Raw genomic sequence first — 13,489 nt, forward strand, 5'->3', positions numbered from 1 at the left:
CTTAGGAGTGGAGTAAAGCTCTAGAACATTCTAGGCAAAGTTATGACATCTCCATCAACACAGGAAGGCGACAGACCCTCTAACAAAAAACCTACGTAGTAGATCTTTAATAAAGACCCACAGTTGTAGTTTCTACTAAAAGTTCATCCCTTTTCCATTGTTGTCACCATGGAACGCTTTACTTAGCAGCTTTACATTATGTATATGTGCAGCAGAACAAAAGCAGTTGGATTAAAGCCTAAATTTTCACTTACTAGTCCCACAGTAACTTCAGAACCTAACAGAGGGAACAGAGGAACTTGAGGTTGCTGCAGTGTCCAGACCCTATAGTTAAGTACTGCTGTGGGTGTTAGGCCTGCTGCATCTTCTCTTTGCTTCCTCCTGAGAGGAAGAATGTTTTCCGCCCCTTAAAGGCCTGGTACACAAAGTAAAGATAGATTAAATCACAGGCAAACTGATAAGTAATTACAGCCTTGTTATACGGTTGTGCTGTTCAGCTCTGGAACTGCATTTCCCATAATCCCATCTGTAAAATATGTGGAGAGGCCCAGGGAATATGTGATACCAGGGTGTCTGATGAGGAGAGGGATATGAACACCTCTTCACGAAAGGCTTGGGGATTGAAAAATTATCTTTCAAAAAAAAGTTTTAGTCTGCCGTATAGATAGGGCAGTGTTGTGATTGCAATGCTAAGTATTTCACCATTCTTCCAAACTCAAATGCAACAAAAAAGGAAGTTAATTCTGGCCTTGTAAATATTGTTAGAGTTTTAAAGGAAATTAAGATGTTCTTACTTATTTCAAAGGTCATTTGCTTTTTAATGCATGTTAGGAACTATTACTACATCACCTGAATGCTCATATTTTTTAATAAACTTCAGACACCATCATTTTATTCCAACTTGAGAAATATATTTCTGTATGCTTTAGCACTCCTCATAGAGAAAATCTATAAGCCACAAATGCTTTATGTTGACAATCTGAAACGATTTGAAAATGTGTGTAGCTCTCACTGCTCATTTAGAAAAATTTTTCTCCTTTTAAAATACAAGATTTTGTGCATTATTTAAACTTCAGATGCTATGTCCACACAGTTACTCTTACAACTACTCAACACAAGTCATTTGAGGAAAATAACTTTCTTGGCTCAAACTATTAAAGCTGATATGTGTGTTACTTCCAGTGTAATGTAACTATGCAGCTTTGATTGTTGTAAATTAACATAGTGTTTTATATGCAAATGATGCCATGATCCTGGTGCTGTGAGTCTGTTTGTGTTCTTGTTGTCAGCGTGAGACCACTAGCATCCTAAACTGTGGGGAGTGACAGCAGACGGCCCTCACAGTGAGCCGCCTCGTGAAGTGACAATGAGTCGACTCCTCTCCATACTAAAGCAGGTTACAGTCTCACTGCAGTGTGACGGGGGGGGGGGCTACTGCTTCTGCATCTCAAATCTCTGCATATTCCAACTGCCAAAACTTATGGTCTGGTTTATCAAAAAGTCTGAAGTAGAAGGGGACACACTGAGAAACAGCTTTTAATTTTTCAACTTTAATTTTTAATGTATATGTATTGTTTTTGCAGGCATAGCATTTTAAAATAATTAAATATTGATAAAGTTTATGTTATATAGTAATAGTATAAAAACAAAATTGAAACTAAATTAGGTTTAACATTTAAGACAAAAAATTTTTTTTTAAACTGTTAAAGGTATACTAGGTAACTTTTCTGGTGAAGGGCTGGCCACTTACTGATGCTATTGTTTTACCAGGAATGTTACTGGATTGTGACATTAAACAATTGTAAATTACAAGTGTTATTATTGCTAAAAATTTCTTTGGAAAAAACATAAAATTTTCACTGCAAGTGAAAAATAAATCTGACTTGTAATTTGGGCTGGTCTCATCTCTTATTTGTCTCTATAAATATTTATTGCCATTCTGGGGAACATTTCAGGACATGCATCTGTGTGTAGATAAGCTGGGGGCAGGACCTCCATCAAAAAGTACATAGTGCACATTTAAACAATCCACTGAAACAGCTGAAGTACAAACAAAAAAATACCCCACTGCCCATTCACTGCTTTGCCCTTCACCCTCCCATCATCGTCTCATACACAGCACACAGTTAAATGAAGACTATAAAAGAAGGTTGCAGCATGGTGTTTTGGTCACACAGTGCCACAGGAGCCTCATTCATCTGTTGTGCAAAAGAAATTAAAAGATTAAACATGAAGCCAATACTGTGACATTCAGACACCACTGCCTCAGAGGAAGCTATTAAAGAGAAACAAAGACACTTCAACAATAGACCATTTTCTTATCAACTTCTGACGCCGTAACCTCAAAGGAACTACCCAAACTGAAGGAACAACGGAAGATAGCAACAAAAACGACATTTGTGCAAACTATTCATAATTGGAATCTCGTACAAGTGGAGATGCAAATGTCAAAAATCCATCTGCTTCACTAAAAGTAAAAGTTTAAACACTGAAGAAGTGCAGCTGAGGCCTTGTGATCAAGGGACCGTTCTGCGGCCTAAGAGGGGCTATTATTCAAGCGTGTATAGCTGAAGGAAACTTGTTAACAACTTTTTGATTTGCAGAGAGAGCACCTGAGAGTAGTGAGTAAATGTTATTCATCATTTCAGCTATAATCAAATGAGCTGCTCCTGTGGGGATTGAACCAAACTCCACAAAACGATGCAACAAAAATTGCCTCAGATGAGAAACTCTTTTGGGCTTGTTTAATGCTCTTTGGCAGGAGCTGTGTTTGCTTCTTTCTGCCCCTATTTTCTTGTTTTGTGAGCAGATTGTTAGTGTCTGTAACAGGTAGGCATGACTGATAAGACTGGGCAATTAAAATTTTTGATTATATCATTATATAAAAGAGAAAAGTTGCAGTAACGATAACAATGTCTGACAAAATACTTCATGGTGTCATTTACAATATTTGTATTGATGTGTTTCAGGATATTTAAGCCATAGCTTCCTCCCTCCATTTCTTTGTCTATCCTAGTAACCAAAATTCAAGAAGAGAAAGCACTCTGACACTTGTAGCATAGTTTAGAAGAAAGAATGTGTACTCTAACTCTGCTGGAATCAATAAGGCATCATACTTGAAGGACGCAGAAGCTGTATAGCTATTCAAATACTTCCTCCATAGTCCACAAGGACTTACCAAGGCCCGATTGAATGCCATATTACAGGCTGTCTGTTGAGATATCATTCAGTGTAATTGTTAATATGCTCCACATGCCTGTTCTTTTGACCCCAACACTCAGCTAATTAACTTATTAGGAGCAGAGGGCAGCACAGAGTCCGGCATCAGGGTCCCTCCAGGTCCCACCCGCTTTAACATCCCTTAGTTAGACCTCCTAACTCCTAGCATAAGCCCCTCACCTGGCTGCTCAGTGTGCCCACCATCCAATTAAAACCAAAAAGCGATTTGTGCAGCAACTAAAGGCACCAGTGCAACAGTCGTGCTCAGCATGCTGTTCAAATGTTTGACATTTTAACACTGTGCTCATAACAAATGCTATTACTTAGGCAAACAATGGCTCTCCTGTGCATGTAAAATACAGTTTAATCAGGGTCAATCCGGACCACAGATTGCTTCTAAGAGTACATGGGGTGCTGGCTGCGTGTATTACATTACCTTGTTTACATGGTTCATTATCCTATGTGAATTTTCTTTTTTCACTCAGCCTCAACTTGTCCCTCAGTGGGTCTTTAATGAAGGCTTGTGTTTTGAGCTCACGTATCAGTGAACCTTTGCAATCATCAGCATTTTCTAACTTTGAATTAAACTGCAGTGAATAATCCACAAATGTGGTGACTCGCCTACACTACCTGAGAGACATGCTGATTATTAACAGAGAGAGTACACTCTTCTTTTTTTTGTCCTGCTACGTTCTTGGCATATATAGAAGTTTTGGACAAGCATGTGATTTTACATTTAACTCAGGTGCTGTGTCTTTAACAGTAAGAGAGAGTTGATCTGAGTCTGTGCCTATCTTACTTTAGCATTGAAGGCTGTTTTTGGATCTCTATGATGCATAATGATGTGTGTCTAGGATTATGCGTGCATTGGACATTTCCCCTCACTTCTTGCTGCCTTGTCATTATACTGTTTTATTCTCACATGGGCAATTTTTTTGACTCATCTCAGCACGACCACGTTTTGCTTCTTTTTTGTTCTGTTTGGGTAATTTCACCTTTCTCTCTGCAAGTCTTTCTCTGATAACACCTGACTGTGCCAAAGCTTATGAGCAGATGATATGAGATCCTCCCCGTGCTTTTAGCCCTTGTATTTAAGCCTGCTGCGACACAGTACAGAGCTAATGACTGATGAGGCCTTTGACACAGAAATGCTTGACATGCTCCTCAGGGTCCAGACTAAAGACTTCCCTAACAAGCTCGCACGCACTTACCCAGGGCTGTATTAAATCCAAACTTTGGCACCTTTCCTAATTACTGGGAACATAGCTGCAGCCAAGAGCCTCTTCCTAACCCGGACTGAACCACACAGTGCAGTGCAGTGTCCCTGGAGAACGGGATGATATATGAAAAGCAGAATTCAAATTAGGCTGACGGAGAGCAATTACAGAGGTAGGAGGGTACCGAGTGTTAAGTATGGAAAAAAACATCCAAATCCGACCTGAATGCCTTATCCATCTCCGCCCTTTCATTTGTGCACTGTGCCGTACCCTCACCTCTCTTTATTCCTCTACTCTGTCCTCCCCAGGGGCCTGCTCTTAGCTAATTTTATATCTGTGTGCTATATGTGCTAAAATAAGGCAGTTATTTCCACTACATTACCACCAATGGGTCTAATTTATGATGCCAAAAGAGCAGAGAGCCATATTAAAAAGCTATTTGCTGCCAAATACATGGATTACACAAAAGTACATCAATGGGAGGACAGAGCTTAAGTGGATGGCTATGAGGAAAATGCTCAATGCATTATCTGCTTTTTGTTGATTTTTTGTCTACTCAAACTTGGATTGCTATCGATACATTCTGTAGCCATCCTTTATGACTGTTTTTATACATAAATAAATATTCCAATGGCACTGTAAAAGCTGTCATGTTTTATCCTTATTTGACAAATATTTTTCACAACTGTATTTCTCTACTTGTTTTAGTATGCCATTTTGTATTTTATGAGAGTCTTTAATGTAGCTTTGACAGTAAAATGACCTATTATTAAATTGATAGATGAATGTTAATAAACAAGCTGTAATTTAATGAGCCATTTGGTAATTTCACCTGTCCAATGGAAGCAGCCTGTTGTGAATTTCTAAACTTAATCTTGGACATGTTATCCGTTTGTCCAAGGCCTGCCTGTTTTAGATCAGTTATAAAAGTGAATAGGGCCCAGTTTTTACTTGACTAGATATGTTTTGATGAGTGCATATTATAAACAGAATATGTCATCATAGCAAACAATTAAACAACTGAAATGTAGTTCCCTGGCTGTTAAAGGTCCTATATTCACTCTTGTGAGCTTTAAGCCATGTTGAAATGTTGTTAGCTTGTCAATCATTATATCTGGAGTTGTGTTTGTTTCATACACACATGTTTGAGTAACCCTTTATTATTAGTCTGTCTCCAAAGCTCAAAATGCTCTGTTCCGCCTTGTGTTAAAAACTCCAGGTATGTTTTTGATCATAACATAGATCAGAAAATAGTGTAATATGAACCCTTTAATTGTACCTTTTGTTCAGAATTGTTAAAATTGCACATATAGCATTAAGTTGATCAAAGCATGTAAGTAGCAATTCCATCCACTTATTAATTATACACAGACAATGAAAAATGACTTTACTTTGTCTGCTAAAGTTTTCACAATTTTCTGTATTTAAAGGGCCTTTATTACGCTGATGTCTTATGTTATAATGTTGTTTCCTCATTACACACATACCTGGAGTTGTGTTTTGTTTCATTCACACATTTTTAACACACAAATCCTGCATATTTAGGCATTTTGAGTTCTTCTCTCGAACTGACCACACTCTGTTCCACCTTGTGATGTCATGTGGTAATACAAAAAGTGCTCCACTATGTTTCTAAACTCCATACACCTTCAAGAGAATTGTTTGGATGATTTCAGCCCCTCAGATGAACAATCTCTATTGAACAAAAGGTTGAAGGTAGCTGTTACCACTACATAACATCACAAGGTGGAACAGAGCATTTTGAGCTTTGGCAATGTAGACAGTTTGAAGCTGCGTTCAGACTGCGGCATCAAAAAATGCCTTGGACGCCTCTATTTGGACACCTATGCATTGGAGTTCAGATGCCCTAATGTGCGTCTTGGAAAACGCAAACCAGCGGGAAAATAACTGATGCAAGTCCAGGGCGTCCGTTGTAGTCTGCGAGTGCCTTGTTTTCCTGGTCGAGAGAGTGACTTTAGTGTATTTATTACATAAACCGCATCAGGAGAGGCATGTATATATTTATATCCTTTTTCAGTCCTGGTTCAGTCCTGGTTCAGTCCTGGTTTAGTCCTTGTTTAGTCCTGGTTTAGTCCTTGTTCAGTCCTGGTTTAGTCCTTGTTTAGTCCTGGTTTAGTCCTTGTTTAGTCCTGGTTTAGCTCTGGTCCAGTCCTGGTGTAATCTTGGCGATCAGCTTGGTGATCAGCTTGGCATATTTATAATTGATAATGACACGACTTAGATTTCTTGTTCTGGTGTTTGTGGCTCTCAGGTCTTTCTTTTTCTTCTCTTTCTTCTGGATAATAAGATCGCTACATTATGGGATAGTAGTCCCTGACGCCAGATTCGGACCACGTGCCTGAAGACACGCCGCAAAAATGCAGGATGCCCTAGACGGATGTCCACATAGGCTCTGTATGTAAACTGGAACCCGTGACGCTCTGGTCTGAACGGACCATAATAATGCAGGGTTACACAAACGTGTGAATGAAACAAAATACAACTTTTAGTATGTTTTTGAGAAGGTAACATTATAACATGGGACATCACAAGAATCCATTTCGAATAATATGGGATCTTTAATATTTCAATAACCGTGTGTGTGTAAACTTGTTTTAGATCTGTGTTGAAGTCACATTAACAAGACACATATGTCCCCACGGCGTGACTTATTTGTTGCTTGCAGACTCCTCAGCGACTCCAGTGTTCACCAAACCGCCATTATTCACGACACACAGAGGACAGTAATTGTTGAGTGTTGGTGGACTCCATTAATCACGCGGCCATGTTTTAATTCATACACTCGTCATACAGCACAGAGGTAAATGAATGTGTGTAGGTTTATTGTGATACACTCAGCTGCTGATTACACCGCTGATGGGCAGGGTTAATTACACTGAGCAAGAGTCGCACATCTTTCCTGAATTAGGCCTGGACTAATTGAAAACCCTCTAGCGTCTGTAAGTGGCTGTCCAATCTGTTGTCTGTGTCCTCTCATTTCATCTTTGTATCAGCGTGTAATCAACTACTGAAGCCTCCTCTCCTCTTTTCTCCACCAGCTTTTTCCATTTTGTACTTCTTCTTCTCCAGCCATTACCTTATCAACATCTTTACGTTATGTGACGATATGTTTTCTGAAAACCTTTATTGTCATGCACTTAGAAAATCAATTACAAGTTAGTAATACGATCCCACATTTCCCTTCAGGCTGCTTCCTTCCTGTTTGTGTACATGTCGGAGCAAAGAGCCCTCAAGTCAGCTTTGTATCTTATGTTTCGCCCCAGGACATCTTTTTGGGTTGAGCACCAAATTCAATCTCAGCTCTCCAATCATAGGTAGTAAAAAGCCGACCTTACGGCTGGCTCAGAAGCGGCTGTAGCCCGTGCTTGGTCAGATAAATCTTCGTAGCTCATCCTTCTCTTATTTTCTTTTTCATCCTGGACCCCCCAGCGGCTCACATTAGAGGCTGCAGATGGCCAAGGGAGATTTCCAAACTGCAATCCATCAACGTAGCCTCAACAACTGGACAAGCGCTAACCCGCTAACCTCTCCTCCAGCTGGACCCATAGCTGCCCATAGCTTCTTCTCCCTGGCCCAGTTTTGACTATAGAGGAAAAAATGGGTCCAAACTCACATCCGCAAATCCTTTCAGTAACGGGTGCAATCATGGCGTATTCAAGTTGCTCCCACTCGACAAGGCAGGCTAATTGTGTTGAATCTTGTCCATAAGATGTGATGTGTGTAACTGTCGTACTGACAAATTAAATCAACAATCCTGCAAGGCTGAAAATGTTTCCCGACATCTGTTTCAAAGCGTTTATCGGCTCCCCTCAGAGAGCAGCAGGGTAAAGATTTGATTAAAGGAATGATGTCTTATTTTATCACATGAAATAAAAAGTTAATTTCTTCAATATTTGGATACAGATGGAGTTTTTCCCTAATGACAAACACCAATGAATATTAAACTGGCAGTACACTCTATTTATCTTGGAAACACAAATAATAATAATAATAATATTAAAATAAAAAAATAAATTTAAAAAATCCATGAATGAGATAATGGAGAAACTACTCAGGTTTTTAGACAAATGCCCTTCAGCATAACCAACTGTAATGGAGCTGTTGGAATCATGAGTCAAACAAATTTAAGAATGACATTAAATAAATTACTAACTGCTAACCATTTATTTAAAAGAACACATTATTCAAACAATATTTAGATTTCCCAAAATAAAATAAAAAGGAAAATGTCTCAATTTATAAACATTTCCTTACTTTTGCAATTACTTTTGCTGGAATGTTAAATGTATCTATCTTGCAGTTATTCATTTATGGATGTTTTAATGGCTAATAAATATCTTGAAACACAAGCGTCTTACTGTACTGGACACCTCTCATGTGACCTGGCAGCATTACCTAACCTAACCTTTTCTCTGTAGATATATGTTTATCCTACACTGTGGAACATTACGAGCAAAGTGATCTTTATGGAACCTTACATAAGCTACATAATGTGAAAATAAAAATGATTCTGTATCATTTGGAAATCCATAGTTTTACATTGTGAAAATGAAAAGACCACTATCAGATTTGCATACTTGGTGTTTAGTTGTACATGTGGTGTGTTTCATATGCAGTCATTTCCAGGATTGATAATGCCCAGTGCAGTTGGAAGTGTGTGCACCTCTGGCAGAGCCCTCAGAATAAATGCGTCTGTCCAGCTGCAGGCTGCCTGATAGACACACTTGGAGATTGGATGTGTTGAATAAGAGATGAATTTCTGTCCGTGTCGCGATCGCTCTACGACCTCTGAAATATCATTATCTTCAGGGTGGGGAGGTTAAGTTCTCTAATAACACTGAGATACTAGAAAGGTGCCACTGGTGAATAGGAGTGTATTACTGATGCATGGGAGAAAGAGATGCTTGTGTACAACTCAAGTATTACATCCAAACGCATCAATTATTTGCTGCAAACAGGATGTGCTGAGAGGGCCAGAGAAGCCCACATTCTGTGATTACTCCAGAGGAGGACTCAATCTTCTGCTTCAACCAGTCATTCAGTGTGGATTAGACAAAGTGTTACTTAAGCCCTCTATTGTGGCAAGAAGTTATCTCATCCACAGGTGAATTTGTGTTCTACCCAAAAGTATAAATTTACTACAATATGTAACAAAATAAGTATATTTGAACAGCTTAGATAACTGTCATTATATGATTGTACTGTAAGTGAGTTTGATACTATTATTTTTATAGAGATTCAAAAAATCTGCCAGTGTAACAGACATTATAAAACTAATAACTGCATCTGAACATTAAAAAAAATGTTGACCATTTGATGTAATGCTATTGATCAAATTTGTTGTTGACAGTAAGCATGGAAAGACATAAAGACAATAACAATGGAGCTGTCTATGAGGGAGGAGGCTGTTCCTGACACACAGTTTGTTTGTTGAAGAAAGAGTACACATGTACAAGATACTGAAGAATCTAGTGCATTCTCCAGTGCTCAGTGTTCTCACATTTACAATGCACTCTCCCTCTGGCTCAGACGTTAGGATTATTGTTTTATTGATCTTCTGTTGCAGCTAACTCCACTGCAAATCTTATCAGATGGATGGTGTTGAGTCCGAGGGCCAACACATAGATTTTTTGTTTCATTTAATCAAATACACAAATTAATATAACTGTCTGTTCCAGCGATGTACAGTATATTTAAAATCTGGAGCTTTTTGAACATCTTTTTGTATGTTTGTGTTGTGGCAGGCATGCTCACAGTGGCCCCCAAAGGATCCTTCTGCCCCGAGGCCGATAGAACCTGTAACCCCTGTCTGAATGCTGCCAAAGACTGCAACCTCAACAGCAACTGTAAGAAGCACCGATCAGCCTACATCGTCACCTGCAGCAAAGAGGACCCCAAAGGAGACACTTGCAACAAGAAGCGTTGCCACAAAGCCCTACGCGTGTTTCTGGACCGTGTCCCTGCCGAGTACAGCCACCGCCTGCTTTTCTGCCCCTGTCAGACAGAGGGCTGTGCTGAGCGCCGCAGGCAGACCATAGTGCCCGACTGCTCCTATAAAGAGAAGGTCAAACCCAACTGTCTGGAGCTGCAGCGTGTGTGTCGACTGGACTCTCTGTGCAGGTGAGAGCCACTGCATGCTGTGTGTTTAAGGAGTCATTTAAACTTTTACATTATAATAATACAGTGGACACCGAGTTTTCCTCTATGGTAGGGCTGGGCAATATGCCAAAAAAAACTATAAATACAGATTTTTTAAAACATAAACAATACAAACTTTGATTCAATTTAACAGTCTGAATTCTGCTTCAAATGTCATGTTTTTACTGAAAAAGTATTGGGTCAGTTAAAAAGACCCAAGCACATATCATTGATGATTTGACATTACTGAATCGTGGTTTAGCTCAGTATTTCTGAAACATTTAGACAAAAGACCTAGAAGTATTGAACTATCCAAGTCTATGAACAAATATGAGTACAAGTACAAGAGAGACTGCACAATAACTCAGTCCAGACCAGAAGAGCCACACATGGACTATAATAGGCCTAATCTTGTCCAGATCCAATCAGGTCTGGAATTACATTGACATATGAGATTAGAAATTTTTTTTTTTGTATTGTATGTATGTATTTTTACACTAATCTCAAATTAAATAAAACTATGACATATATGACATATAATATTCTGATGATGAAAAAATTTAATATATGTAGTGTGTGTAGCATTGGTCATTATCTGCAACTTAATTTTTTTTTTTATGGTAAACCAAAGTTTGATACCAATTCCTCCTTTCTGTAACTTTGCCAGTGCAGTAATTAGAAGTGGAGGCTATTACAGACATGATGAAGATGTGAAGCTAAGTTAAAGGGACAACGCTCAATTAGGCTGAACAAAACATTAGTGGATGACTCTGTCTGCATGGAGCCCTTATTGGATTCAAGTGGCTGGATTCAATTCTCACCTAGCCAGCCGTGACATGTTTCCTGTGTTAGTGCTAGTCTAGGTACAACATACAACACTGTCAGATCTCGTTACACCCCAAATGTACTCCTGGGGTCACTCCATTAGTTTTAAAGTATATCAAGTGGCAGTACTTTGAAAACTTTAAGTCTTCTTTAATGAAGCTAATGGGCTTTAACAAACTGTGAGATCAGTGCTAAAAATAGTGAAGTATAATGAGGACCTTTTGGCTTTCTATAGCAGTCAATTAACTTGCTGCATAGTTCTGCAAGTTGGCGTTTTGAATTAGGATTGCACAGCAGTTATAAAAGTTTATTTGAGTGTGTGAAAAAAATATTTAAGTTTGGAAATGTAAGAAATCAGCATGTATCTTGTATATCATTGTTTTGGTCACTGCAGCCTTCACAGTCGTTTTTAATTAGATGCTACTTTTGATAGCTTATTAGAAGATTTTGGTGTTTGTGAACAGACTTGCTGCTTCCTTCTATTGTAAATGAAGTGTAAATTGGACTTGAGCTGTGAGTTGGTACCATATATTGCTTTGCTTTTGTTAAAAGTCTCTGTTTGTATACTATATAGTGGGCTACATTTGTCTAGCTTCCATACAGGTGAGCAGGCGAGAAGATTTAGCCTTAATGGCAAAAACCCAATTCCCTGCGATGAACACTAAATTCAGCCTGCACAATGCTAAAGTAGGGAAACTCTATTGCTTCTCCTTCGATTTATGATTGTCTTGATAATTACCTGCTCGGCTGTATTGTGTAATCTGTTTTCAGCCTGGCGTGCTTTCTTTGACCCCTCTGCCCCCCGGGTGTGTGGTTTGTACCCCCTTATTGAGAAAGATGAAATAGAACGTAGGAGCTCATTATCTGCAATGGCCTGCTGGGGTCAACAGCTCGATGTGTGCACTTAAAGAGAATAGACACATGTTGGTGACTCTGTGAAGGCACTGAGGCTCCATGTGTCTGCCTCACACTGGGAATTATCTATGCACCGCAATGTGGCCAACACTCAATTATAGAGCTGTTACTGCAAAGGGGAGGGCTGGTCCAACGCCTCTTTACATATTCTCCAGGCAGTCCTCCTCGGCAAGGCCGACATTTTACAATCACCAGATAAAGTAATTGATCCATCACATTAAGCACCATGTCATTATGTTAAGTTGTTCTTCACCTACAGAGTGACAACTCAGGTAAATTTAATTTTAAACTAATTTGTTATGCTAATAGAGATTAAGAAAGAGATAGCAGGGAGTTCCATGCCACCTTGAAAGGCTCAGCTTGAGGCAGTTGGATAGAGTAGTCAAAAATTGTGCTCAAAAGCTGTTATTGGTACTTCAGAAATAATATCACTTGAGAAGGAGTCATGATTCTATGTGGAAAATCTGAGTAGTACAGGTCCTTGCATGTACTAAATAAATGTTACTACTGCTATCACTACTACCACTACTACCACTACCACTACTTCTACTACTACCACTATTACTACTGCTACTACTAGAATTTCTAGAAAAATACAGTGAACTAAACCCCATTCAGTTGATGCCTTCTAAACAATTATTTAATATCTCATGTGTTGATTTTCATATAAACCATCAACAGCGAGAGTTAAATGTAAACATTGTGTCTCTTAGTCTCTTGTAGTAATAGGAAAGGTGCTGCAATAATGAATTAAATAGGTAGATAACAGTATGTAGGTAATTTGTATCAACTAATACAACTACTACCATTACTACGACTACGACTACTACTACTACTACTACTACTACTACTACTACTACTACTACTACTACTACTACTACTACTACGACTATGACTACTACCTCTGATCTTCAAACAGTTCTCCGTTCTCTAGCACCTTGGCCTGTTCGTTTCCCATGGGTGCTCTAATAAAACCAAAGCATGTTTGTCAGGCTTGGACCACAGGACACACCAAACACAGCACCTTAGCACATCCTGTTTTAACACTAAGGACAGTCGTAGAAGGACAAGAGAGAGGCAGATAATGAGGCAGAGGGGAGGATAGGGAGGAGGCCTGTAAGATCGATCCAGGCCATAAAACTACTGCAGTATGC

At 39.1% G+C, this 13,489-nt stretch overlaps 1 protein-coding gene across 1 annotated transcript in view; it reads left to right on the plus strand.

The window, feature by feature from the left end:
• The window catches only part of LOC110169935 (GDNF family receptor alpha-2-like), a 53,594-nt gene that overhangs the window by 20,579 nt on the left and 19,526 nt on the right, over nt 1-13,489 (plus strand). Inside the window, exon 4 of the mRNA XM_020935545.2 lies at nt 10,202-10,577. Within this exon, the coding sequence (XP_020791204.2) occupies nt 10,202-10,577 (376 nt within the window). The remainder of the gene's footprint in view (nt 1-10,201; nt 10,578-13,489) is intronic.

The sequence above is a fragment of the Boleophthalmus pectinirostris genome, unplaced genomic scaffold, assembly GCF_026225935.1.
Source record: "Boleophthalmus pectinirostris isolate CB_2022bp ecotype Guang Dong unplaced genomic scaffold, ASM2622593v1 HiC_scaffold_4, whole genome shotgun sequence".
Lineage (NCBI taxonomy): Eukaryota > Metazoa > Chordata > Actinopteri > Gobiiformes > Gobiidae > Boleophthalmus > Boleophthalmus pectinirostris.